The sequence below is a fragment of the Hyla sarda genome, chromosome 4, assembly GCF_029499605.1.
Source record: "Hyla sarda isolate aHylSar1 chromosome 4, aHylSar1.hap1, whole genome shotgun sequence".
Lineage (NCBI taxonomy): Eukaryota > Metazoa > Chordata > Amphibia > Anura > Hylidae > Hyla > Hyla sarda.
In genome coordinates, this window is record NC_079192.1 from 65,642,421 (window position 1) to 65,669,956 (window position 27,536).

At 41.7% G+C, this 27,536-nt stretch overlaps 1 protein-coding gene across 14 annotated transcripts in view; it reads left to right on the forward strand.

Annotated features, from left to right (window-relative positions):
* Positions 1-22,037, forward strand: part of CAMK2B (calcium/calmodulin dependent protein kinase II beta) — a 150,378-nt gene extending 128,341 nt beyond the window's left edge. For 5 of the 14 annotated variants that reach the window (XM_056571263.1, XM_056571266.1, XM_056571262.1 and 2 more), the window contains 9 exons: positions 714-785; positions 1,820-1,864; positions 5,067-5,115; positions 6,720-6,848; positions 8,197-8,316; positions 10,186-10,261; positions 14,910-15,004; positions 17,831-18,065; positions 21,615-22,037. In XM_056571263.1, the coding sequence (XP_056427238.1) occupies positions 714-785; positions 1,820-1,864; positions 5,067-5,115; positions 6,720-6,848; positions 8,197-8,316; positions 10,186-10,261; positions 14,910-15,004; positions 17,831-18,063 (819 nt within the window). In that variant the 3' untranslated portion in view covers positions 18,064-18,065; positions 21,615-22,037. The remainder of the gene's footprint in view (positions 1-713; positions 786-1,819; positions 1,865-5,066; positions 5,116-6,719; positions 6,849-8,196; positions 8,317-10,185; positions 10,262-14,909; positions 15,005-17,830; positions 18,066-21,614) is intronic. The other 9 variants (XM_056571273.1, XM_056571270.1, XM_056571272.1 and 6 more) reach the window with 3 other exon arrangements.
* Positions 22,038-27,536: the final 5,499 nt, after the last annotated feature.

Below are 27,536 nucleotides of genomic sequence, written 5' to 3' on the forward strand. Positions count from 1 at the left end.
GTAATCTATATAGTCAGCTTCCCTCTGATTCTGCATAGAAATATTTAAGTATCCTAATACATACTGCATTAAAGGAACCTGTCATCACTTTCTTGGGGTGGTCTCTAGTAGCTTCTACCTGCTCCACTGGCCTAATTGATAGATCTCTCCCAACACCCAAACAGGGTGAGATCTATGGCGGCTGGAGGGGTGGGGAGAATTCGCTGGGGACTGTCCTGGTGCCAAGTGTCTTTTCTATCATCTTCAACCATGGCCCAAGTGCCGGGTTATGGATTGGCCATAAAATAGGAAAAGTCAGGGAGCATCTTGATGTCTCCACCACATTCACCATTGTGATTGGAAATTTACAAATTCCCCTTCTGTTTCTGCTACTATATAGGAAGCACTGCTGGAAATTGTTTATTTCTGAAAAACAAATGCAGTCAATGAACCTCAAATGTATACACTGAATAGTATAGGATACTATACATAATACAGATATAGAATCAGGGCTCAAGTCCTGCAGGAACACGTGGGAACTGAGTTCCTGCACTTTTCCCACAGCAGGATCACTGTTCTCATTAGCAGGAGTCCTGCAGGACCAGCCCTTGAGTGGAAATCTTGGGTGAGTTCCCACACTTTATTTCCCAGGACTTGAAATAGAATATAGAATGGTTCCTGCATGTTAACATAAATAAATCTAATTATCTTTTTTGTCTATTTCTCTTTTCAAGCCCCAGACAAACAGCACCAAGAACAGCGCCGGAGTGACCAGTCCGAAGGGCCCCATTCCTCCAGCTGCCCTGGTATGAGTACAGGGAATGAGTGGACCATCATTCTGTGTAGTGTATCTGTAATATTATGGGGAATCAGACTGGAGGGGGACTGTGGATAAAGGGCACTCCGGACAGTCTGGTCCTCTTGTATGTGCAGAGAAGCCTTCTTGCTGTCCTTTCCTTGGGGAAGTTTGTTCTGTGTCTGTGGTTCAGAGACATCCGTGGTCTGTATCAGGGAGTTGTCTCTGTGGGGTCCTGGACTTCTGTTTTCAATCTGTCTGTGGCTCAGAAAAGTTTGTGGTCTGTCTCTGGATTGGGAAGTCTGTCATCTGTCTGTGGTTTAGATTAGTCTGTTATCTTTCTGTGGTGTAGTTAGCGGTCTGTTCTCTGTCCCGTAGTCTTTGCCTGTCTTTCCACTTCTCCATTTTTTCAGTCCTCTTACCCCACTTCCTGCCATCTCTTTCCAGTCCTCTCCTGTGTCTCCCCAGCTTGGGCTGGTTTTACATGAAGTGTATATGTTCCAATCAGATTCCCTCCCTAAATAAATGCATTGTCTTGGTCACAAATACATATCTGTTATGAGATTCCTCCCAGCACAACATGCCTGATCCTTACTTCCCTCACATCTACTATCATGGGAAAGTCAGGGTGCCCCTTACACATTAGATTGTTGACAGATCTGCAACAATGGTGAAGAAATAAGATACTCAGTCATTGCAATAATCATTAGACATAAATTCTAAGTTTACACATAGAGGGGGGTATCCCAAACCATCCTTTACAGAAACCTATTGGAACTATTGAAGTGAAATAGCCTTACATTGTATAGTATCAGAAATAATAGTGATAATAGTCAGGTCAAAGAATCACATTTTGCCCATTCAGGTATATTTCCATGATAGATGTAACTGTGATCTGACATTTTCTCATAGTTTGTAGAAAAACATGTATATCCAGCCTTAGCTGCCCCTCTCCTGGTATCCTAAATCTACCCTACAACCTATCCCTTCTTCCAATTCTAGTTCTCTCCTCCTTCCCATTTCTCATTCTTTCTTCCTCTATAGGAGCCTCAAACCACAGTAATTCATAACCTGGTGGACGGGATAAAGGTATTTGCCATATCTTTACCTCTCTCTTCATATGTCATGTTTCATGCACCTCTTTAATCCGGAGGCAGCGGTAGGAGGACCTAAGCTTATTATTATACATGGTCCTATTCTCCACTTTGATGCTATGTAGAGGCATTGTACATTTCTAGGACCGTAGCATAAAGTCCATAGGGTAATTCATAGTTTATTATGGGTGTGGTTGGTAGGTTTACTATAGGTCTATGATACATCTTTGATTGTACTCTTCTGTGCTGGGTGATCTGTTTGCAGGATGAGTCTTACTTTCAGAAATGTAAATTGAAACTTTTGGTCCCGGGACAAAATCTGCAACAGACTATCTACCATGTGCCATTATAATATTAGCATCCTCTTATATGGCAGAGGGGTCATTTCCACTTCTGCATCCACTATAAGTACAGTGCAGTTGTGAATATTATACTACAGGCATCTGCAATGTCTCCTTAAAGGGGTTACCCCAAGAATGATTATTTACAGGATAGGTGATATCTATCGAAACGGTTGGGGTGTGATCATAAGAACGGAGGTAAAATGTACATACTTAACTGCTACTTTATGTACTCACTATGGGACTGCTGGAGACAGACAGCTATTTGTGGTAATCTCATAGAAAATGAATGGAGCATGCACACTACCTTTCTTGGTGGGACAAGCATTTGGACCCCCCACTGATCAGACATTCTCACCCAAGTACTGCACCTAACTTCTGTTGCCAAAACGTTTGATAAAATGGAAGTTATTGCCCATGCCATGGTTATAGACAATGGTAAATCTTTATGGTGTTGCAGTGGGTAAGGAAATGGACATGCCTGATGAAAGATGTACTTACATTGTGTAACTGCTTAGTATCAGATAAGCAGAAACAAATGACTATATCAAAAATCTCAACTTTACAAAGCAAAAAAAGTACCTACCTCATTTTGTGATTGTGACAGCATTGCATATGTCATATGTAGTTTTTGGTCTGAACCTACTTCATACTTCAGATATGTTCTACCTGGCAGATAATTGTTACCTATATTTTTCAGTTTTTACTAGTTTTCTATGGATAGATTTTCTTATATTACTTACCTACTATAGTTCATCCAAAACCCAGATTTTACAGGTTTAATTGTCAGATAATGTTGATTCCCTGATCTCAAGCTGGCTATGCATGAGTTTATGTAGCTAAACTCCTCAAGAGATGCTTATTCTGCTATAAGCTAGCACTTCCGAACCGCTGCAACTATACACTTGTATGCTAGGCTCAACAGAAATTGTAAGTGTTCTGCATGATAACACTGGCAGACACCTCAGACAGAGGCCTATTTCTCCTGATAGCAAGACGACTGGACATGTTAAACTCCAGCTACCCGACCCTTCTCTCCCTTAATGTCTGTTGTTGGTGGCCAGCTGTACCCCAGCAGATCTTCTAACTGTAATGATTCCATCTGGTTACTAGAAAATCACTGAACTGCTAAACATTAGAAAGTTATTCTGACCACCAATTAGTGAAAAATGAACTGCTGCCCCACCACCAAAGAGGGATGCAGACTCAGTCCCAAAGTCAAAATTCCAGGTTGAGAAACCACCAAAGATATAAATCACAACCAGGATTTATATGCCCCTGCAACATCCCTGTGGTTGCCCTAGACTAAATGCTAACCATAGCTAGAACAACAAGAATGCAATTGGACCCAGAGAAGCACATGTTAAGCAAACCAAAAACACATTAAATACAGAAACATACAAGGAAACAAACTGATATCAACATAACATGAACAGTAACCACTCTATGAACAAGGACAACATAGAAGTTGTGACATACATGAAACATGTGGACAGATTAAATGTAGTATACACTATCTGCCCAGACCATTGATCTTTTAAAGGGTTCCTGTAAAGTTGAGCTCCCACCAGGTCAGTGTAAAGAAAAGCATTCCATTCTGGGTGTTACAATTCCCAAATAAACTATACGACACCTTGTGAGTTCCATGTACAAGATCATTTCTATTTTTTAGGGCTCATGCTTGTAACTTGTTGGGTGCCATATGGTTGCTTTGGCAATGTGTCCACCCAGTGTAGACTTTGTCTCTCCATGCCCATTCTGAAAAATGGGGGGGTTTAAAGGGGTACTCCGGTGAAAACCTTTTTTCTTTTAAATCAACTGGTGGCAGAAAGTTAAACATATTTGTAAATTACTTCTATTAAAAAATCTTAATCCTTCCTGTACTTATTAGCTGCTGAATACTACAGAGGAAATTATTTTCTTTTTGGAATGCTCTCTGATGACATCACAAGCACAGTTCTCTCTGCTGACGTTATTATAATAATAATAACACTTTATTGATTGCTGTCCTTAGTGGGATTTGAACCCAAGTCCCCAGCACTGCAAGGCAGCAGTGCTAACCACAGAGCCACCATGCTGCCCTTAGCAGACATGGGCATGGTTGCTAAAATGGACAGAGATGTCAGCAGAGTGCACTGTGCTCGTGATGTCATCAGTGTTCCAAAAAGAAAGGAATTTCCTCTGTAGCATTCAGCAGCTAATAAGTACTGGAAGGATTAAGATTTTTTAATAGAAGTAATTTACAAATATGTTTAACTTTCTGCCACCAGTTGATTTAAAAGAAAAAAGGTTTTCACCGGAGTACCCCTTTAACTTTGCAGGTACTCTTCAAAGTATATGATTGAACCATCAACTAGGAAATCTTCAAGCTAAAGGCGAAAGGCATGGCATTTTGACAGCTTGGTAAACCCCGAAAATGTGTCCACTTTGTACTAGGGTAAAACTTTTACGATTAAGTTAATTGTTATTGGCATTGATATGCTGCCTTGGTTTGTTTTGTGAGGTTTCATTAGCTTCTCCTGGTAGTCAAGAATAAATGGAATTCATATAAATTTGGATAAATATAGAGTTTTCAATATGGCTGCCATCACAATTCTCGCATGCATCTGGGTGAAGGCTTCTTATATATTGAAGCAACATATATAAAGGTTTAAGGACAAGAGAGTAATTTGGGTGGTTTTCTAGGGAATAAGTGGTGTCAAACTATAAAAAGTCAAATGTTTATGACTTTGTGACCATACCATTTGCCTATCGGGGATGTCTTTAACCATTGTGATTTTCTCTTTATCTATAACATCTTTTTCCACTCTCGCATCTTTCCAAACATTCCCCCTTTTTGTTTCCTCTCTCACACAGGAGTCCTCGGACAGTACACACACCAACCCAGAGGATGAAGAAATGAAAGGTATGGTAGTTCTACCATACATCAAGTAATTTCATCTCTGTCCTCTTCTCCACTTGAACTTCTTTAGTGGACTGACCATCTGGTTGATCAATAAGTCTATATAACCCCTATGAACACCTCAACCTTCATTCACAAAATCTTGTCATATCCAACACTACGTAATGACACATAAGGCCAACATGGACTCGTACATAACAAACATTTGTACATGTACACAATACAGTCACCATGTAATGTATTCACACCATTTTACTCCCCTGTTGTTAGATGTTACTTGTGTCCTCCCTGTATGCTGTTCATAATGTTCATTCATGTATATTCATTCATTTTTTATTCACTTAACCATTCAGTACATCGCTCTCATTTTTAATGGTACTTTTGTTTCATGATTCTGAAAAGTAAATGGGTTGTCCATTCCTGTGAGTAATGAATACGTCATCTTTTTGGCCTCAAAACAGATTGAATGCTGTTCCTAATGCTTTAAAGGGGTACTCCACTGCTAGACATCTTATCCCCTATCAAAGGATAGGGGATAAGATGTATGATTGCGAGGGTCACTGCAGGGGCCCCATGATCTCCCGCAGCATAATAGGAGGCCTATTTTTACCTGCTATAGGGCCCTTCTCTCCAATGAATGCCAGTGAATTTACTCTTAGTAAGAATAGCTGTAACAGTTGGTATTATGACAGGTTTAGCCTTGGACATCCAACAATTCCCCATGTGGTACAATAAAAAAATGAAGTCATTTTATTATTTATAATGACTAGGAGAATTCAGCAATTTTCTTATTGTAGCAACATTTATTTCATCCTCTTATTGTGAGGTCATGTGAGCAGTGTTGCACCCTAACCTCACTCCTCTAGCTCCTTCTGGCTCCTGTCCTATATTTCCATAAAGCAACATATTTGTTCACTTAGAAAGTTATCAACCATCATGATCTTAAAAAAATTAAAGATTGGTCATTTCTGTGGAGGAAATCTTTAGAGGGGTTGTCCAGATACATAATCCCCTTTCCATTTTCATACACTCTAATAGGGGATTTTAAGTTAATTAGAATGGGGGCATCCACTGCCTAGGATCCTCATTTCTTGTGGTTACAAAGAGCATTCCCTCACTCTGGAGGACCCGTCCTGTTCTGTATCACACAGACAACCATTGATTTGAATGGACACTGTGTAATACTTAACATCTCCTGTAGGGGTGCTGCAGTGAAAGCAAACACTTACAACAAGGTTTACTTACAGATCACACCAGTAGTAGTATGCTTTGTGATCTGCTTAGTATCAACTAATCTGAACGGTAGGGATTGTCCGAAGTGGAGAAATCCTTTAAAAATAATGGCCAAGGGGCACAAAACCAACATTGGGCATGGAAGGATTTCACGTTATAGTTAATCATTTCTGCATTCCTATCTTTTCCACACCTCTTTATCCTAAGCTCTTTCCGTTACTTATTTATTTTATTTTTTTTAATTAAATTATTCTTTTTATTGCCTGTTACCATTTCATTTATCCATTGCTGAACTCATTTCCTCTCCATGTCCCCTTTGAGTGTACTCATTCTCTGTCTGGCTTCAACTCCTCTTCTCTCCCGGTTCTCTCTAGTGCTGAAGTTCTCAGACATTTTAAGCTCAGTGAGACGGGGCTCGGGGGCCCTGGAAGCTGAGGGACCACAAGCAGCGGTCGCTCAGCAGCCCCTCTCCCCATCCTTCCCCCATTCACCTCTTGCACAGCGTAAGTAATAGGATGGGGATATAGGAGAACCTTAAAGACTATGCATGAAAGACTATTAACAGTATAGAACGCTTTAATCTTTTTGACATTTTGATGCTGCATTGGATCTTTTTACAGTATTTTCTACAGTGTTTTTGAATATGTAATGTAATTTTTTTTAATAATAAGTATAGACATATATGTAAATATAAAGCATAACAGTACAATTCTCTGTAACTGGATTATCTGAATATTAGGCTTTATTTATATTGATGGGAAGGGAGTTAAGTGTAGATTGATGGAAGCCCCCCTCATGTTTCTGTCACTGTGGTATATGTGGGGCCTTGGCACTGCCAATACTAACCTTCTGGGGGTGCGGGGAATGGAGACTTGCATTGTCTCTGCCTGTTTGTGATGAGATGTTGTTTGTGTTTCTTGTCACTCACATTGCTGCTGTGTCTCTGCACTTTCTGTGTTGATATCTGTTTCTTTTTTCTTTTTGTTTGATTTGGTTGTTTCCCTACTGCTCCGACCCCTCTGAATCCTTTACCTCTCTATCCATCTTTATAACTTCTCCTCCTGACTATATTTCTATTTCTCTTCAACCTCTTTTAACTCTGCTCTTCTATCTCTGTTTCGTGGCTCTTTTCTTCTGTTATACCTCTCTGTGTGTACAAACTTCTTTTTTTTTTGCATATTTTCTTTGACCTATCTCTGGCTTTTGCTTATTTTATCTTTTATCTATCTACCTTGGTCTCTGTCTTATCTAACTATATCCTGCTTTATCTCTGCTTTCCCATCTGACTACATTCTCTGCTTCATATCCTACTGTTTCTGCTACTGATCTGTCTCTGCTTCTTGATTTTTGTCTTATACCCATTTACTCTCTGCCTACTTTTGTCATATATATACATTTTATTACCTCTACTTTTGTTGCTTCTTTGTTTCATCGGTTTCTCCTTTACAACCTCCACTGTTTCTTGTCTATGTATTTTACTTCTTTTTCCTATGGCTACACTACTTCTCTGCCTTTGCTTCACTACCTTTGCTTCTGTTTCATTTTATTACCTCTTCTTTCACATCTATCTATACTTTGTCTCTACCCCACTGTCTCTGCTTTACTATTACTGTCTCTTGTCTTTAACTCTGTTTTTGCTGCCTCTGCTTCTAACCTATCTTTCTAAATGTGTCTCCTCTGCTTTGGGATCTGTTTCTTGTCCTACTACTTTTGTCTCTGCTGATCTCTCGCTGGTTCTTGCCTGCTAACCTCTGCTTCTGTCTCTTGTCTTTCTACTTCTGTCTCTGCTCCTGTCTCTTGTCTCGGTTTCTATCCCTTTCCCTGTTACCTGTCTCTTTGTCCCCCTCCCAGCTGCTAGATTTACAGATATATTTAACACAGTCAGACGAGGCTCAGAAGCAGAGGGAGTGCAGTATTCCAACACGCAGCATCGGCTTTCTCAGCCCCATCTAAACTCTCCGTTTGTACAGCGTAAGTAGAACTCGCGCATACAAACGCATCTCACATGGGCTCCTACCGCCTACCAACTATGGACCTTTCTCTTATCCATTGACTTCCTTCTCACCATAACGTCTCCTCTTTATCTATGATATCTTCTTTTAATAACCACTCTGGTTCCGTTCAGATGCATGTCTACATCCTCTTACCCATCAACCCACTGCAAAGTCTTCTGTCATACTTACCAATGTTTATTAACCTTTATTAAACTCCTTAAGTTTTTGTCTTTTACGCACCCCTCATTGTACACCTTCCTTTGTTTTAAATTAGTCCTTGTTATTCTTCAATCGTTCTAGTATTTTGACACAGAAAGTACAACACTATTTTAATACTCTTGAGAAATCTATGACCATGGCTGTTTTACAATCCTTTGTGTTGTCCTAGTCACCAAGGCCTTCACCCTTCCTTCACACTCTTCTAACCAAAATGGTCGTCTTCTTCTCAATAGTTTTTTTGTTTGTTGTTTCTTAAGATGACTTGTAACTATCCTCTCTCCTTTTTCATTGCTTGCAAGGCCTATCTGACCCACTTTTGACATGTTCCATGCGCCTACAAATAACATACCTTCTCATAATGTCACTTCTCCTCTCTGTTCTGCTATTAAGCTTATTTTTTTTTCCCATCTGATTTTTCTCATAATACTTCCAAATCTATCTCAACATAATTTGTTGCCCCTTTTTATCTCCCTTCCATCTTCCTATTTATTTTAGGTCTCTATTATAATTTCTTATATTTCCAGAAATAAGATCTTGCTTCATACAATTAGCCATTCAATGGGTTGTATCATCGTATAGGGCACCTAACAGTGCATATGGACCTTATAAAGCAGGGTCCTCTGCTTAGGAATTCCAAACTGTAGGCCACGTTGGCGGGCAGTTAACAAATAGAAACTCTTACCTTAGTTTACAAGATGAGGGCAGCCATTCAATAATATGGCTGGCATGTAGCACTACATTTCCAGTACTTAGGTCCTTAAGGCCATGCACTATGCACAACACACACACTAAAGGAAATAAATAAAAACAGTCTAATTCTTAGACTAGACAGTTTAGGAATGCATCTGATTTATAATAGCGATTCAGACTGTTTGAAAATTGAATGCATCTTTACACTGTCTAGTCTATGTTTGTGCCACCTATTAGTTGGCTCACATTTAAGGAAGAAATGTACAGACCACACTCCCTTTCCAATGAAACCTATCTATGGCCACACACCCTTGACAAGCAAGGCTTTAACATTTTTGAACTTGTCTAAACCATGCTGAAATTGTGGTGCAAGTCATATTAGTTGTATGGCAAGATGTACCAGATTTTTTATCACAGGCAGTTTTATTTATGTTCCCCAATTTAACTGTTTTACCTGGATTATTCCTTTAAAAGTATATTTCCATGTTATAAAGGGATGACATATCACTAGGATACCTTATGGCTGTGGTGGTTTGACCTCACTGATTTAGCTCTGTACCTCCACCACGGTTTTCCCTGCACAGTGACATAATGAGAAGAAGACTGCAGCACAGCCCCATTTATTTGTTAATTTTTTCACCTAGAAGATACAACCAATTGACAGTATGGGCCCAAAAATATGAACCATTTTTAACATTTTCTCAGGCCTTCCAGTAACCACAGCTGCGTTCTGTCTGTTGAACAGCAGAGCATTTGTTGTTTTTATTGCACTTTGCTTGATTTCTCCCTATAATAATCCACCATTAGTCCCATTATCCATTACCATCTTCATCTTGGAATCTTTCCAGGCTTTTTAGCTGACCACGTTTGTGTGTTTTTTCCCGCTTCTCTGTCTCTATCTATCTCTCCATTTACTGGCTATTTTGTTTTTTTCCAGCTCGAAAACAGGAGATCATTAAGATAACAGAGCAGCTGATTGAGGCGGTGAATAACGGAGACTTTGAGGCCTATGCGTGAGTTACCCATGGCAATACGCAATGTTCATGGGATGGTAATAGGGAGAGGGGAAGTTACTGAAAGGCAAATTCAGGTTATGGGGCCGAGCTACAATACTAGATACACCTTAGCTCTTGTACCTTATAGAATGGCTTGCATAAAATTATAGAAAGTCAACCTTGCAAATATATTAGGAACATGTTGCAGAGCATGCTTACCCTGCAGGGCTGCATTAGGAGTTTCTGAGCCCCTTGCAGCCAAAATGTCTGTGCCTCCGCAATATGGGGGGAAAGGGAGTAGAGCAGAGACATGGTGGAAGAGGCTTTGGAAAAAAGTATTGGCATAAGATGGCAGGGCTCTGTGGGGTATGTAAGCTTCATGCTACTATGTGTAGCAGTGTCCTTTAGCTGTATACATTGTAAGTATATTCGCACATATACCTTCAACAGAGTACACTATTACCCATAGGCTCCCACTGTAAGAAAACATATACTGAACAGTATATGGTTTGTTTGTTTTTTACTTTATGTCTCTCTATGAAGTATTGCAGTTGGTAGAACTATTCCATATAGCAAAAATAAGGTATACTGACACCAGCCTGACAGAGGCCAATAGGGTGGAGCTGGACAAAGCTCATACAGTGGGAATAGACTTTTGGGTAGAGAAAGTTAACCCCTTACACAACTTGCTAGGCGCAGTGCATGCAGACAATATAAAAAGACACATAAAATGCATTTATTTTACAATAGATTTTGAAAGATAGACTTTAACCCCTTCCCACAAATGGACGTGTATACACGTCCAATACATTTTCTATCACCATGTCCTTTGGCATGGTGATAGAAACGTCATCTCAGCTGTCCTGGACAGCTGACTGATGACACTATGCAGCAGGGGACCAATCAGACTGGTCCCCTGCTGCTGATCGTTGTCATTAGTCGGTCAGTTAGTCACTGACTAATGACAAGGACTTGCGGGGTTCCGGGCTGATCGGGTCCCTGGTGACCCGATCGCCCGGAAAATAGGGATGATCGGAGCAGTCAGAAACTGCTCCGATCCATCCTGAGTGATAGGAGCGAGGTGGCAGCTGCCACCTCGCTCCTAAACCCCTGCCATTGGTCGTTAGGACTAGCGACCAATGGCAGGAGGGGGGCGGGAGGTTAGAGGTGAAATCCCCGCTCTGCCCCGCCCCTGGATGTCGGGGCAGAGCAGGGGGAAGATGGCGGATGGTCCCGGGACCAGCGATCATATCCCGGGACCGGCGATCGTGTCGGGACCCGCGGCGGTATCCGGACAGACAGCGCGGGACCGGTGGAGGTAGCGGCGGACGCAGCAGTGAAGATCAGCGGTAAGTGATTTTCACTGCTGCGTTCCAGGAGTTGCCAAACTACAACTCCCAGAAAGCCTAGACAGCCAAAGGCTTTCTGGCCATGCTGGGAGTTGTAGTTTTGCAACATCTGGAGGCCCACAGTTTGGAGACCACTGTGCAGTGTTGTCCAAACTGTGCTCTTACAGATGTTGCAAAACTACAACTCCCAGCATGCCCAGACAGTCCAGGCATGCTGGGAGTTGTAGTTCTGTAACATGTGGCCCTTCAGATGTTGCAGAACTACAACTCCAAGCATGCCTGGACAGTCTGGGCATGCTTGGAGTTGAAGTTTTGCAACATCTGGAGGGCTACAGCTTGGACACCACTGCACAGTGGTCACCAAACTGTGACCCTCCAGATATTGCAAAACTAACTCCCAACATGTCTTTCGGCGGTCTGGGCATGCAGGGAGTTGTAGTTTTTCAACAGCTGGAGGCGCCCTTTTTGGGAAACACTGAGTTAAGTAACAAACTCAGTGTTTTGCAACCAGTGTGCCTCCAGCTGTTGCATAACTACAACCCCCAGCATGCACGGACAGCCAAAGGGCATGCTGGGAGTGTTAGTAGTATGCCTCCAGCTGTTGCATAACTTCAAGTCCCAGCATGCCCTCAGTTGTCACTGCATGCTGAGAGTTGTAGTTTTTGCAACGGCTGAAGGCACACTGGTTGTTAAGTTTGTTACCTAACACAGTGTTTCACAACCAGTGTGCCTCCAGCTGTTGCAAACTACAACTCCCAGCATGCACTGATAGACCGTACATGCAGGGAGTTTTAGTTTTGCAGCAGCTTGAGACACACTGGTTGCGAAACACTGATTTAAGTAACAAGCTGTGTTTTGCAACCAGTGTGCCTCCAGCTGTTGCATGCACGGACAGCCAAAGGGCATGCTGGTAGTGGTAGTTTTGCAACAGCTGGAGGTTTGCGCCCCTCCCCCTCCATGTGAATGTACAGGGTACATTCACACGGCCGGGGTCTACAGCGAGCTTCTTGCTACAAGTTTGAGATGCAGCAAGTTTTCCGCCGCAGCTCAAACTCCCAGCGGGAAGCTCGCTGTAGACCCCGGCTGTGTGAGTGTACCCTAAAAACACCACACTATACTACATTACACAAAATAAAAAGTAAAACACTACATACACACATTCCCCTACACAGATCTTCCCCCCCACCCCCCCCCCCCCCCCCCCGCAAAAATAAAAAATTTCTCGTATGACACTGTTTTCAAAATGGAGCATCTAGCTGTTGCAAGACAACTCCAAGTATTGCCGGACTGCGATTGACTTTCCAGGCATGCTGGAAGTTTTGCAACAGCTGGAGGCACCGTGTTTGGGAAACACTGCCATAGGGTATTTTTGGTATCGGAGGCAAGTGTCATTCTTGCATCCGGTTCCGTCCTTATGCAAATCTCTTATTTAGTCCTCAAATGAGCATGGCGCTATCTCACTTCAGAGCCCTGTCATATTTCAAGGCAACAGTTTAGGGCCACATATGGGGTATTTTTGTACTCAGGAGAAATTGCCTAACAAATTTTGGGGGGCTTTTCTCCTATTACTCCTTGTAAAAATGTAAAATTTGGGGGGAAACCAGCATTTTAGTGAAAAAAAAAATCATTTACACATCCGACTTTAACGAAAAGTCGTCAAACACCTTTGGATTGTTAAGGCTCACTGTAGCCCTTGTTACCTTCCTTGAGGGATGTATTTTCCATAATAGTATGCCACATGGATTTTTTTTTGCTGTTCTGGCACCATAGGGGCTTCCTAAAGGTGACATGCTCCCCAAAAACCATTTCAGAAAAATTCACTCTCCAAAATCCCATTGTCGCTCCTTCCGTTCTGAGCCCTCTACTGCGCCGATCGAACACTTTACATACACATATGAGGTATGTGCTTACTCAAGAGAAATTGGGTTACAAATTTTGGGGGGATTTCTCTCCTTTTACCCCTTATAAAAATACAAAAACTGGGTCTACAAGAACATGCGAGTGTAAAAAATGCAGATTTTTAATTTTCTCCTTCACTTTCCTACTATTCCTGTGAAACACCTAAAGGGTTAACACACTTACTGAATGTCATTTTGAATACTTTGGGGGTGCAGTTTTTATAATGGGGTCATTTGTGGGGTATTTCTAACATGAAGGCCCTTCAAATCCACTTCAAACCTGAACTGGTCCCTGAAAAATTCAGATTTAGAAAATTTTGTGAAAAATTAGAAAATTGCTGCTGAATTTTGAAGCCCTCTGATGTCTTCCAAAAGTAAAAACATGTCAACTTTATGATGCAAATATAAAGTAGACATGTTGTATATGTGAATCAGTATATCATTTATTTGCTATGTCTATGTTCCTTACAAGCAGAGAGCTTCAAAGTTCGAAAATTGTGACATTTTCTACTTTTTTATGAAATTTTGGAATTTTTCACCAAGAAATGATGCAAGTATTGTCGAAATTTTACTGCTATGTTAAAGTAGAATATGTCACGAAAAAACTATCTCGGAATCAAATTCATAAGTAAAAGCATCCCAGAGTTATTAATGCTTAAAGTGACAGTGGTCAGATGTGCAAAAAATGCTCTGGTCCTTAAAGGGGTAGTCCAGTGGTGAAAAACTTATCCCCTATCCTAAGGATAGGGGATAAGTTTGAGATCGCGGGGGGTCCGACCACTGGGGCCCCCTGCGATCTCTCTGTACGGGGCCCCGGCTCTCTGCCCAGATAGCGGGTGTCGACCCCCGCATGAAGTGGCGGCCGACACGCCCCCCTCAATACATCTCAATGGCAGAGCCGGAGATTGCCGAAGGCAGCGCTTCGGCTCTGCCATAGAGTTGTATTGAGGGGGCGTGTTGGCCGCCGCCTCGTGCGGAGGTCGACACGCCCCCTTCCCGCGGGCTGTCGGGGCTCCGTACAGGAGATCGCAGGGGGCCCCAGCGGTCGGACCCCCCCCCCCCGCGATCTGCAACTTATCCCTATCCTTAAGATAGGGGATAAGTTGTTCACCACTGAGTCACCACTGGACTACTCCTTTAAGGTGAAAATGGGCTTGGTCCTTAAGGGGTTAAACAGCGCAGGAAACCTTTGTGACCACAGCCATCGGAACAGTGTTCAGAGTTACAAAAGGTGACTCCGCTCTGAGACAGCACACTGTCATTGGCATTGGCATTACACTATTCTATAGACAGCACACATATGAACGGCCCACGCTTTTCTTATTCACAGTATAATCTTTAATGACTCTGGTTAGTACAGCAGTATAATGCCTTTGGTTTGTACTATAATGAGATCTCTCACTTATCTTTTATTTTCAGGAAGATTTGTGACCCAGGATTGACCACATTTGAGCCAGAAGCTCTGGGTAACCTTGTGGAAGGAATAGATTTTCACCGATTTTACTTTGAGAACTGTAAGAAGTTCTGTTACTGTTAAGAAATATTAGAATAACTTGACATTCTCTTTTAGATGGGAAAATGTTTGTATTTGTCGTGTGTCTGTCCACTTTTGGCAATCCCTTTTTGTTATAAGAGTCCACAGAAGATAGGATAGCAGGTCCCACCTGGCAGCAAGTGTTCAATTCCTCTGTAGCACCCCTACAGGAAAAATGAGGCATTACACAGATCCCATTGAAATCAATGGACTGTTGGTGTAATGCCATGACTGGCTCCAGAGTGGCATGAGCTCTTCATAGATGCTGACTAACGTACAGGATCCTAAATGGGCGACCTCTAATAACTTAGAATTAATATAAAATAATGATTTTCCTAAACCAGAACACCCTTGCTTATATCAATTTATAATCGGGAATCAGTTAAAGTCAGGGATGGTTCGTGTAATGCATTAATAGGTTGCGTCCTACAAACAGAGAAATGCTGTTTGAAGGCAGCTTTACCTGAATGATACACATGTAGACACTCACTTCTGGCTTTATAGGATAGATCAGTGATCCCCAAACTGTGGCCCTCCAGATGTTGCAAAACTACAATTCCCAGCATGCCTGGACAGCCGTTGGCTGTCCAGGCATGCTGGGAGTTGTAGTTTTGCAACATCTGGAGGGCCACAGTTTGAGGACCACTGGGATAGATGTTTTGAATAAGGTTTTTTAAAAGGGGGACCTTCCCAAATGAAATCAGTTATCCTTCTAGATTACACCTTTAGGGGGCTTAAAGGGGTAGTCTGGTAGCTTTTGCTGTTTAGAAATATATACTGAGCTCTAATAACTTTAAGAATAGTTTGCTAGAAGGAATATACACCTTATTCAGCATATAAATCTTAAAGGGGTACTCAGGTGAAAACCTTTTTTCTTTTAAATCAACTGGTGGCAGAAATTTAAACATATTTGTAAATTACTTCTATTAAAAAATCTTAATCCTTCCAGTACTTATTAGCTGCTGAATGCTACAGAGGAAATTCCTCTCTCTTTGGAACACTGATGACATCACGAGCACAGTGCTCTCTGCTGACATCTCTGTCCATTTTAGCAACCATGCATAGCAGATGTATGCTAAGGGCAGAATGGTGGCTCAGTGGTTAGCGCTGCTGCCTTGCAGTGCTGGGGACTTGGGTTCAAATCCCACTAAGGACAACAATAAATATTGTGTTGTTATTATTATTATAATAATAACGTCAGCAGAGAGAACTGTGCTCGTGATGTCATCAGAGAGCATTCTAAAAAGAAAAGTATTTCCTCTGTAGTATTCAGCAGCTAATAAGTACAGGAAGGATTAAGATTTTTTAATAGAAGTAATTTACAAATATGCTTAACTTTCTGCCACCAGTTGATTTAAAAGAAAAAAGGTTTTCACCGGAGTACCCCTTTAATGTTTGTTTTCTCTCTGCCTACTGAGCATTAGGCCTCATACCTATGACAGGAGGCTTTATGACGGCCCAAAAAAATCCCCTGAATAATAGACTTTCTGTGCCCCCATATGGTGCTTTGTTGGGTGCTGTATGCTGTTGACTTCCTTCCCTAGAAGCAATGCTACAGGATAACAGTACAGTGGTCCCTCAAGTTACAATATTAATTGGTTCCAGGAAAGCCATTGTATGTTGAAACCATTGTATGTACAGACCATAACTCTATGGAAACCTGGTAATTAATTCTGAAGCCACCAAAATGTCATCCAAAAATAGGAAAAGGTGAGGATTAAAGATCAATAAGTAGATAACTAATACAGATAAAGCAAATCCTTACATATAAAAGTAAGAAATAGCTGCTGGGAGCTGTAAATCACTGTCTATGTCAGTGTTTCCCAACCAGGGTGCCTCCAGCTATTGCAAAACTACAACTCCCAGCATGCCCGGACAGCCAACGGCTGTCCGGGCATGCTGGGAGTTGTAGTTTTGCAACAGCTGGAGGCACCCTGGTTGAGAAACAATGTTTTTTGTAGAGGACAGGAGCTTCTTCAGGGTCCTATACAGTACACACAGTGTCCCAAATGAAGCCACCCTTACTTGGTGTCCAAAGGAGCAGCTAACCCTGGCACAGGTAAGGAGTAGTACAGAACTTGTAGTTCCTCCCTGTACCAAGGGGGCGCTACCAGACACCAGTCAGTGCTTGTACTTCAGTAATAGAGGTGATTTACCAGTAAAATGCCAATTCTGATTGGTCAGTTCCTCCAGTTGTGTCACGTTTCACATATCTGGACTGTCTGTAGCATTGTATGTTGAGTCTGGTTTCAAGTTACAATGGTCCAGAAAATACCATTGTTGAAACTATTGTTGAAACTATTGTATGTTGAGGCCATTGTAAGTTGAGGGATCACTGTATTAGTTGCAGCATGCTATGATTTTTTTTTTTTTTGTTGGATTCATATGACATAAAAACTTTGAATGCTACCATATGGAATTTGAGATATCTAGTGGGACAGTAGGGCCCCATATACCTCTATGGACAATCTAATGTAAAGTGCACAAGGCCTAAATCACATCCTAAAACATTTTTGCACATATTTAGAAATCTGTGCTGCCACCACTCTCTAAGTTTTTGACTTATAGGTAAATCCTTAAAGGGTCTATTCACATGCACAGTATTCTGCACAGGATTTTCTGCTGCAGATTACAATGTAAACTGAATGACTGAGCACAGCTTGAAATCCTGCGCATCAAATCTGCGCAGAATACTGTACGTGTGAATAGACCCTCAATCGCCTTCCTGGAATGTCATACCATGAACATATAGTCTATCAGAATTCCTAATATTTAATGTTTTCCCTTGTCTTTTCTTTTTTTTTAGTGCTTTCCAAGAACAACAAACCAATTCACACGACCATATTGAATCCTCACGTTCATGTGGTAGGAGAGGATGCTGCCTGTATCGCCTACATACGCCTGACACAATACATTGATACACAGGGTCGACCTCGTACCAGCCAATCCGAAGAGACTCGTGTTTGGCATCGTCGTGATGGCAAGTGGCAGAATGTCCACTTCCACTGCTCAGGGGCCCCTGTGGCACCCCTCCAGTGACAGTAAGAGTCTGCATTAGTTACTTTTGTGCACAATAGTAAAAATGACTTTAAATATGTTCACATCTGCTCCTATGACATAGTTACATAGTTTGGTATGGTTGAAAAAAGACATGCGTCCATCAAGTCCAACCAGGGACTTGAAGGGAAGGGTGTAAGGGGATAAGGGAAAGGGATGTAGTTTTATATTTCTGCATAAGCATTAATGTTATTTTGTTCCAGGAATGTATCTAACCCTGTTTTAAAGCTGTTAATTGTTCCTGCTGTGACCAGTTCCTGAGGTAGACCGTTTCATAAATTCACAGTCCTCACGGTAAAGAAGGCGTGTCGCCCCTTTAGACTAAACCTTTTCTTCTCCAGACAGAGGGAGTGCCCCCTCGTCCTTTGGGGGGGGGGGGGGGTTTAACCTGGAACAGTTTTTCTCCATATTTTTTGTATGGGCCATTTAAATAAAATAATGTCTGTTGTGCAGGGGGGGGGGGGGGGGGCTATCAGTGCTTTCCAGACCTCATTTACTTATAATAGGCTCTGTCAGATTTTTTCATGGTGTCTACTGCTTTTACTGAAAAAACAAAAAACAAAATGCTGCATTGTTTTCCATTGTGACATAATCTGCTGCAAAGCCTTCAAAACAGATGTGAACAGAGCCATATTATTATAATAATACTGTATAGACTGAATTTAGTGAAACAAATGCCTTGCATGTCTGGAGACACTGCCAGTCTACAGGCTATTGCATGATAAGAAACAGCAGTAGTTGGCATTCTTCCTGCCCATAAAAGATCATTTATTTTATCTTTGCAGGAAAAGCATTTGCACTTCCCTCTCTAATACCTGGATGAATAATTAATGTCCTGTCTGTAGAATGATATATGGGAAATAAAGACCATATATAAAGCTGCTTTTTATAGAGGGAGCTTTGTAGTAATTCATGAATGAACGGTATATATTTTTACTGAAACTGAAGCAATGTGGAACGTAAAGATATAACCCATAGACAGACAGGAGATGATTTATGCATTAATATTTGTTCTTATTATTTGTGTAACAGTTTATTGTTTTTTTACTATATTATGACAGAGCTGTTGATGGATCCAATTTATATCTATTGTGCTCAACTTGACACATTAGTCTTTTTCAATTCAACCATGATCTTTTTCTTCTGCTTAGAGGCAGATATGTTCTTTTTACTATTCTGTTCTATTTCTATTTGTATTTTTTTTAATTGTGTGCATTATAAGGGCTATCAATTTGCCTGATGTTTTTTACAGCATTTAGTAATATGCTTTACAGCAGGACCCATGGGCCAGACAACAATGGACAGGACCTGTGCCATTCAGATAAAATGCCGACATTACTGGGCATTCTCTATGACCTTTTCAAAGGTCATTCTACAGGGGGGGGAGCTGATCTCTGCTGTAAATGGTGTTGGAACCAATGTTATCTATATACTGGTGTCACCTTAACTGTGCTTGTCTGTGCTGTGAAGAAAGGCATTACTGGGAAATGATCTGTACAGAACAGGGAGTCTTATCTTAGTTTTAGGCCTAATGGATTGAATGGAAACTGCAAGATTTCTTGATTATAATAAAAAATAGATTGTAAAATGGAGAATTTGAAAAATGCATCATCATCAATCTGTAATGTTTGTATCAGGTGCAAAGTAAAATACTGCAAAAAGTGTACAACTGACTTAAAAGAAATTGTCACCTCTCCTGATACATCCATCTTAGTAAAAATGTTTACGATATAAGAGCTCTTAAGCATCTTTTGTCAGAACTCTGAAGTATGTGGAGTGTTCCTCTGTTGAATAAATTGAAAACTGGGTATTACCCATTTGCCTGTCAAAAGATTGTGTCACTACACAGTTAAATGATGTCAACATACTATGTAAGGTTACACCTCTTTTACGTGTGGAACCAAATCTCCCAGTTATCAATTTATTTGTACAATAACAGAATGAATAGCAGAGAAATGGCACCACACCGATTTCTAGGTAAAGATGATCCACAATTGTTACTTGATAACAAATTTAAAGGGAATGTGCCAACTAGTTTTTTTATTTTAACTTAGTATAGAGCAGTGTGTCCCAACCTTTTTTAACTCGAGGCACACCCCGGAAAAAGATTTTACTGTGGGTGATTTTACCCCTGTAGGTAGTTTGCCCCTGTATGTAGGTAGTTTGCCTCCTTCATACCTAAGCCCAGGAATAAAATCATAATTTTAAAAGTAGTGGTAAACCCATCGACACTATCAAAGGTATTGTCACGTACGGGCAGGGAAAGAGTGCTCGCTACGCTCACCAACGCCCCTGTCCCTGCCTACTTGTCCGCCTATCCTAAATGATAGGCCGGCAACTGGTCGACAATCCCTTCCTAAATAAGTGAGGGGAGTAAAATGTCAACACAATAAAATACAATCCTGTCAGTTGTCAGGAGCAACAGGGAAACAAGCAACTAACAAAGACAAACTAAACATACACACATAAAGTCAATGTCAGTCAAATCGAGTCTAGTCAGGAGTGGGAAGAGGTGCCGCATCGCTATAACAAAAGAGAAGTCAGATAGGAAGTCAGAAGTCAAGTTGCCGGGTATACAAGGGAATAAGGAAATGCTAGCTACTCAGGTAATGACCGCTTTCACAGGCATCTTCCCAGTGTCTGATGCCTGGTAATATAGGGAGATGCACATGTGGTCAATCAGTAGCTAGCCACTCAGACAGCAGGGCGTAACTCGGCAACCTTGCAACAACACCTTGTCAGCACCTGTTAACCCTGCTGGGGCTGACAGGTATGTTTTATATTGTTGTCTTGTCACCTATCTGATGGTGTCTGCAGTTCATATCATACATATGTGCTCACAGATTCCCTTTAAAGAAGTAGTCCCGATCAGAACTTTTCCTTGCCGTCATCTCTGGGCTGCTGGCATGTGAAACAACAAACAGGACTCACCTGCCGTCACTCTCTCAGTCCTGCGGTGCCACCTTCTTCCTGGTTGTCCATGGTCAACACATCACACTGCTGAATTGCTAATCACTGGCCACAGCAATGTCCAACCTTGGCCGTCTGAGCAGCAGTGTAATGTATTGAGCCTCAGCACCAGGAAGAAGACCAATGCCGGTGGTCAATGCATCACACTGCCACTCAGCCTAGTGCCAGCCAAGGCAGGACATCGCTGCAGCAGCGTGACACATCGACCACTGGCAGCCAGACAACACCAGAGGAATGGAGCAGGAATATTGGGGCACCGAGGGAGTGGTGGCAGGTGAGTCCGTTTTTTGATATGGCAGCAGTCCAGAGATGACGGCACAGAAAAGTTATGAACAGGACTATTCTTTTAACAAAGCCTTCCTCAAGCACCAATAAAAGAGACACCTTATCAAGAGATATGTAGAGAAAAAACAGTAGTGGATCCCCTAATATGTGTACTTTGCCGTCCTCAGCTTAGTAATGCAAATGCTCATAAACAATTGCAATTATTTGCATGTGTTGTCTTCTCCCATGTTTTTTGTTTGGCTACCACCACTGATATCTTCGTTCGTGTTTTCATACAGCCTCCAGTAATGCTCTCCTGGCTTCACCAGAAAAGAGGAAGTGCCAGAGACTTTTGGCTCCGCCGCTCAGAGAGTTCCAGCGGCGTGGAAAAGCACGTGACCGCATGCTTGTGCCGTTCCCTCTCATCCCTCCTCCCCCTCAACCCCTCCAAATCCAGACTTCTTCTATTCTTGTGGCCCTCAATCCCCCCATGTGCACATGTATCCCAGACATCCACTGCCTGGACTCATGAAGTGTTTGCAAGAGGACAAGACAAGGTCGTAGGACTAAGCCTCCTGTGTATGTTTCCTATATGACCTTTAAGCATTTTTACCCCTTCCAAGCTGGGGAAGAGGGCAGCTGTATGACCCCCTACTATTGTATGGGGAGTAAGTGCATCCATTGACTTGTTACTGAAAAATATTTGACCTTTAGCCCTCTTCCCTCTGTCTTTTTTGGCTTTATTTGGGGATGGGGGAGCTGTGGAGGGGTGGAGGGATTGTCTGAAATCTTGAGGGGCTGGGGGGAGAGAACTGTGACCTTCCCGTGGAGCCGTTCCTTCCCGTGTGTTTGCGCGTCCAACGTGAAATGAGTCGTCCAAACAGAACAAAGAGAAAACAGAAAAAAAGTATTTTAAAACAAAAAACAAAAAAAAGTTAAAAACTAATTTTTTTTTTTTTATTCATTTAAGCGAAGCAGTTCTCCCAGGGGCCCCCACTGCCACCCCTTTATGTTGTTTTATTTTGCTTTAGGAATGCAAAAATATATAATAATAATAATAATAATATATATATATATATATATATATATATATATGTGTATATATATATATATATATATATATATATATATATATGTATATATATATATATATACACACACATATATATACCGGTATATATATATATATACATATAAACACATATATGTATATATAATATATATATATATATATATATATATGTATATATATATAAATTATCCAGCTCCAACAACCCCACACCCTGTAAATAATGGGTTTATCCATTGTCTGCAGTAGGAAAGCCAGTCCCATAGCATGGCCGGCGCATTTTATGGAGTGTGCTTATTGTCTGTCAGTTCTCAGTGAGTGCGATTCTCCTCTGACATGTGGGGTCAGCACATTGGATCCATGATGTCACCTTTTAATACTGAGAAACATATACATATATATAGCAGGGATTCCAAAGTATACCTTATATATATTTCCTTTAAAGTAGCCTGGGTTTCGTTCTTGAACCCACAAGGAGATATTTTAGTGAATTCTAGTTACTAGGTTTTTTTTTGTAGGGTATGGCATTTTTGCAGAAGGTTTAGGTTTTATAGGATTTCCTGTGTTTGCAGGGTGGGAATGCATAACCCAAGGGTAATTTGGGTTAGTAATGAATCTTCCAGAATGCACAGGTTGCCCTTAAAGTGGACCAGCCACCAATTGCATGGAGCCAGCCATTATAAACCTAACACTACTGCCTATCTGAGGTATTACTGAGCCGGGAGGTATATCTTCCCTCACGCCTCGGTGGTCTCACTACTTAAAGGGCATGGATATATGGAACGGTGAACCAACAGAATGGCTGCTTCTAGTATGCAAGTTCACTTTAAATGTGCTAGAAAGAAGCAGCAACCAAATCTTCAGGGATTGATGGAAGCAGAAATGCAATTTACTCAAATGTGCCTGATATAGATTGGTGGGACAGAGTCTTCTGCGGAACCCCAACAGACTAATATGGGGTGCATGTAGCACTCCTAACCCTATTGCCAATTAACTCAAGTTTACAGGGTTCAGAGCAGTGACCCCAAGGGAGAGGAGAGGCGAATCTCCGGCCTGACTTGTTTTCATTTGTTGCTGTTTAATTTTCTGCATGCCCTTTGAACAGAAATCCTATAAATACATATATATATATATACATAAATCTATATATAAGAGAAACAAGAGGACAGCTTGTTCGTTTTATGAATGCCAGTGGGGTTCTTTTGCTGCTGTCTTCCTTTAAATTTCTGTTTTTCTTGTCTCTTTCTCACTCTTTTTTTCTGAGCCTTGTAAGTGTCAAAATAAGAGGATAAAGACCTAACAGAAAAAAAATCTTCCTCTTGATTTGTTTCAGAATATTGCAAATTAAAAAGAAAACCATACAACTTGTGACTTCTTTTTTCTTTTGTTTCCCTGTGGATTTAGTATTTCCTGTGATAAAACTATATCACTGCTTCCCAAGTACAGGACTTTGAACAAGTATGGCCTCTGTCGGTAGTTTTGTCAGATTAGAAAAAGCGTAGCATGCAGTGCTTCTTCCCATTAAAGCAATGGTCACAACCAACAGAACCATATGAACCCCATAGTGAGTCAATGAGATCTGGTGGGTGCAGTTGGTTGCTGACGTTTGAAGAGTTCGGCACTGGCTTCATAATCTCATGGGTGGCCCTCAGCCAGTGGATCAGCTCCCATGTTGGCTCTCACCCCCCAGTTTATCTCCATCACTGTGGGGAGCTGAAGAATCTGTGGTACAAAGGATGTCAAAGCAATGTTAAATGGATCACAACATGCCTGGTACTGTATTCCGCTGAAGATGTAACCTGTCCACATCTACAGGTAAAATCTCCATCAATTCTGTTAGTTTACCCTGTGGATAAGTTGACAGGGGGAGGGTCATTAGTAATCCAGTAATCTGCAAGACAAATCCACACTAAATTGGTGATTTTGGTGTAGATTTTCCGCTGCGGTTTTTCTAGCACATTATGCAAAAGAAAAACAAAATTACGGTTTTACAATCATTGCTTATTCTGCTGCAGATCCGCAGATAATCCGCAGCAACCTTTGTAATACTGCATTGTTTGCAGATTTCATTGCAGATTGTTTAAAGGGGTATTACGGGCAAAAACATTTTATCTTTTATAAGATGTCTGATCGCGGGGGGCCCACCGCTGGGGCCCCCCACGATCTCCCTGGAGCACCCACATTTTATGTGGGAGCTGCGTCTCCAGTTTCGGAAACCTCCGGGTTTCCAGGACTGGGGACTTCACGCCACGCCCCCTCCATTCATGTCTATGGGAGGGGGCGTGTTTGCAGATTTAATTGCAGATTGTCTAACGGGGTATTCCAGGCATAAACATGACATGAATGGAGGGGGCGTGGCGTAACATCACGTCCCCAGTCCCGGAAACACGGAGGTTTCCGAAACTGGAGACGCAGCTCCCGCATAGAATGCAGGTGCTGCAGGGAGATCGTGGGGGGTCACAGCGGCAGGCCCCCTGCATTCAGACATCTTATCCCCAATCCTTTGGATAGGGGATAAAATGTTTTGCCTGGAATACCCCTTTAATTCTTCATTAGGCCTTGACCACACTGCTGAAATTCAACCATCGGAGTTCCACTTTCAGCAGAGTCCCACAAAACTGCTTAAGTTCTATAACATTGCGCATGTTCGCGCAGTCTTACTGACGATTATTTTGGCGGAGCCAGCTCCAGACGCGGTCTCCGCCTGGAGATATTTAGTGGTGTGGATCAGGCCTTAAGGTCAAAGTGGAAAATGTAATCCTTGCACATGCTGCAACAGAATTTAAAAAAAATTAAATCTACAGGTCAAGATTTCTAGACCTGCCTGGTATTGTATTCCTCCATCCTGAGTGAATTTTTTCCCTAGGAAGCTGAAGAATCAGAAGATTTTCCCTCTGCATTGTGAAATTTATCCAGACTTCCATTCAGAACCATTTACACATTACACAGTTACACAGCCAGCAGACTGGTTGGTGCTGTTGCTGAGATGCCTCAAAGCCTCTTCTGCAGAGGACCTTTGTAGGAGACACTTTGGGGGTTGTATGGTTGCCTCAGCAATCTGCAAGTTCTGTTTCCTGACATCCTGCAAGAACACCAGGAAAACTGGAGGTAACCTTGAATAAAGGATATACTTGAGCTGGTATGAATACCACACATTATAATGTACTACCAGGCCACATTGTGTAACTCTATTCAAATATATTCTTTATTTATATAGCGCCTACAGATTCCGCAGCGCTTACAATTATGGGGTACAAAGACAAGTATCAGACATAAAATTACACAATAACTATTCAAACAAGAGGTGTGGGGATATATTGAGGATATGTTGGGGATATGTTGGGGATATATTGAGGATATGTTGGGGATATGTTGAGGATATGTTGAGGCCAATTAGAGAATGTTATAGGCCTGTCTGAAGAGATGTGTTTTTAGGCAACGTTTGAAACTATGGATGTTGTTGTTGAGGGATTGAGGGATAGAATTCCAGAGAACCGGTGCAGCACGAGTGAAGTCTTGGAGACGGGAGTGAGAAGTTCGGATTATAGAAGATGTTAGTGTGAGGTCATTAGCAGATCGGAGAGAACGTGTAGGATGGTAGACGGAGATGAGGGAGGAGATGTAGGGAGGTGCAGCATTGTGGAGAGCTTTGTGTGTGAGACTGAGGATTTTGTACTGTATTCTGGACTGAATTGGTAACCAGTGTAGTGACTGGCACAGGGAGGAGGCATCGGTGTCGCGGCTGGAGAGGAAGATGAGTCTGGCTGCGGCATTAAGGATGGACTGGAGAGGAGAGAGTTTGGAGAAAGGAAGGCCTATTAGTAAAGAGTTACAGTAGTCGAGGCGGGAGTGAATCAAAGCAATAATGAGAGTTTTAGCAGTTTCAGTAGTGAGAAACGGGCGGATTCTGGAAATGTTTTTGAGATGCAGGTGACAAGAACGTGAAAGAGACTGAATATGGGGAGTGAAAGACAGATCAGAGTCAAGTATAACTCCAAGACAGCGAGCCTGCTGCCCGGGAGTTATGGTAGTACCACATACCGAGATGGAAATGTCAGGGTTAGGTACAGTATCTGTTGATGGAGAAAAGACAAGAAGTTCTGTTTTAGAAAGATTTGTTTTCAGATATAAAGAGGACATGATGTCTGAGACAGCAGAGAGACAGTCACTGGTATTCTGTAGGAGTGCAGGGATGATGTTGGCGGAGGAGGTATAGCGTTATATATAAAGCTAATATATAATTAGTTAATATAAGCAATAATACATGTTATACATAGCATTGTACATAGATATAAGCTGGCCCCTCCTGGAGTATGCTCATGCTATCATGCTTCTACATGCCAACACAATTCTTAGTTAACCATTTAGGGTGGCATGGCTATTAGGCTTGCTACCTGCTATCTTTTTTGTTAATATTGCGGTAGAGATTATCCCTGTGTAAGTCCTTACTATCCACAGAGTATAGGGGAAAGTCTAACATGATATGCATGTTTTTAAATATTCCTAATGCAATATAAATAAATATATGCGACATACTGAAAATTGTAAAAAAAAAAGTGCAGCCTACAGGTTGTCACATACACAGAAGGTGAGACTCCATATAGTGTTCATAAACTCAGATACCCTCTATAACATGTCACCAATACTCGTCTGGTCCTCAAAGCAGTTAGAATAGAATAAAAATTACACTGCATTCTGCATTGCATTTACCACTGGGGGGGGGGGGGGGGGGGACACAGGCAAGGCGGATGTAGCAGTCACACCTGGCCTATGAAGCCTGAAGGGAATCCAAGTCCATAAGAACACTCTAGTAGTATAGGTGACTCCACTTACAGATTTAGCACTGATGCCAAGGAGCTTCATGTCACATGTCAAGACCTCTTGGTGCCCAAGGTGGTGATGGTTTCAGAATGTGCTTCCTCTACCCTTGATATGTTTCAGATGGATTCAATGCATTGTTCGCTGTTTCATCTTTCCCTACAATCTTTGGTGTTCTCACAGTGAAATAACAATTGATAAAAACTGTTAAGCCATTGTGCCTCTATGACAATGGTTTCCCAAGCAACCCCCTGTCCTGCCCCTCTTACAATGGTAAACTAAGAAAACGTTTATCCTGCCCTTCTTACAATGGTAACCTCATCAACTGCCTATC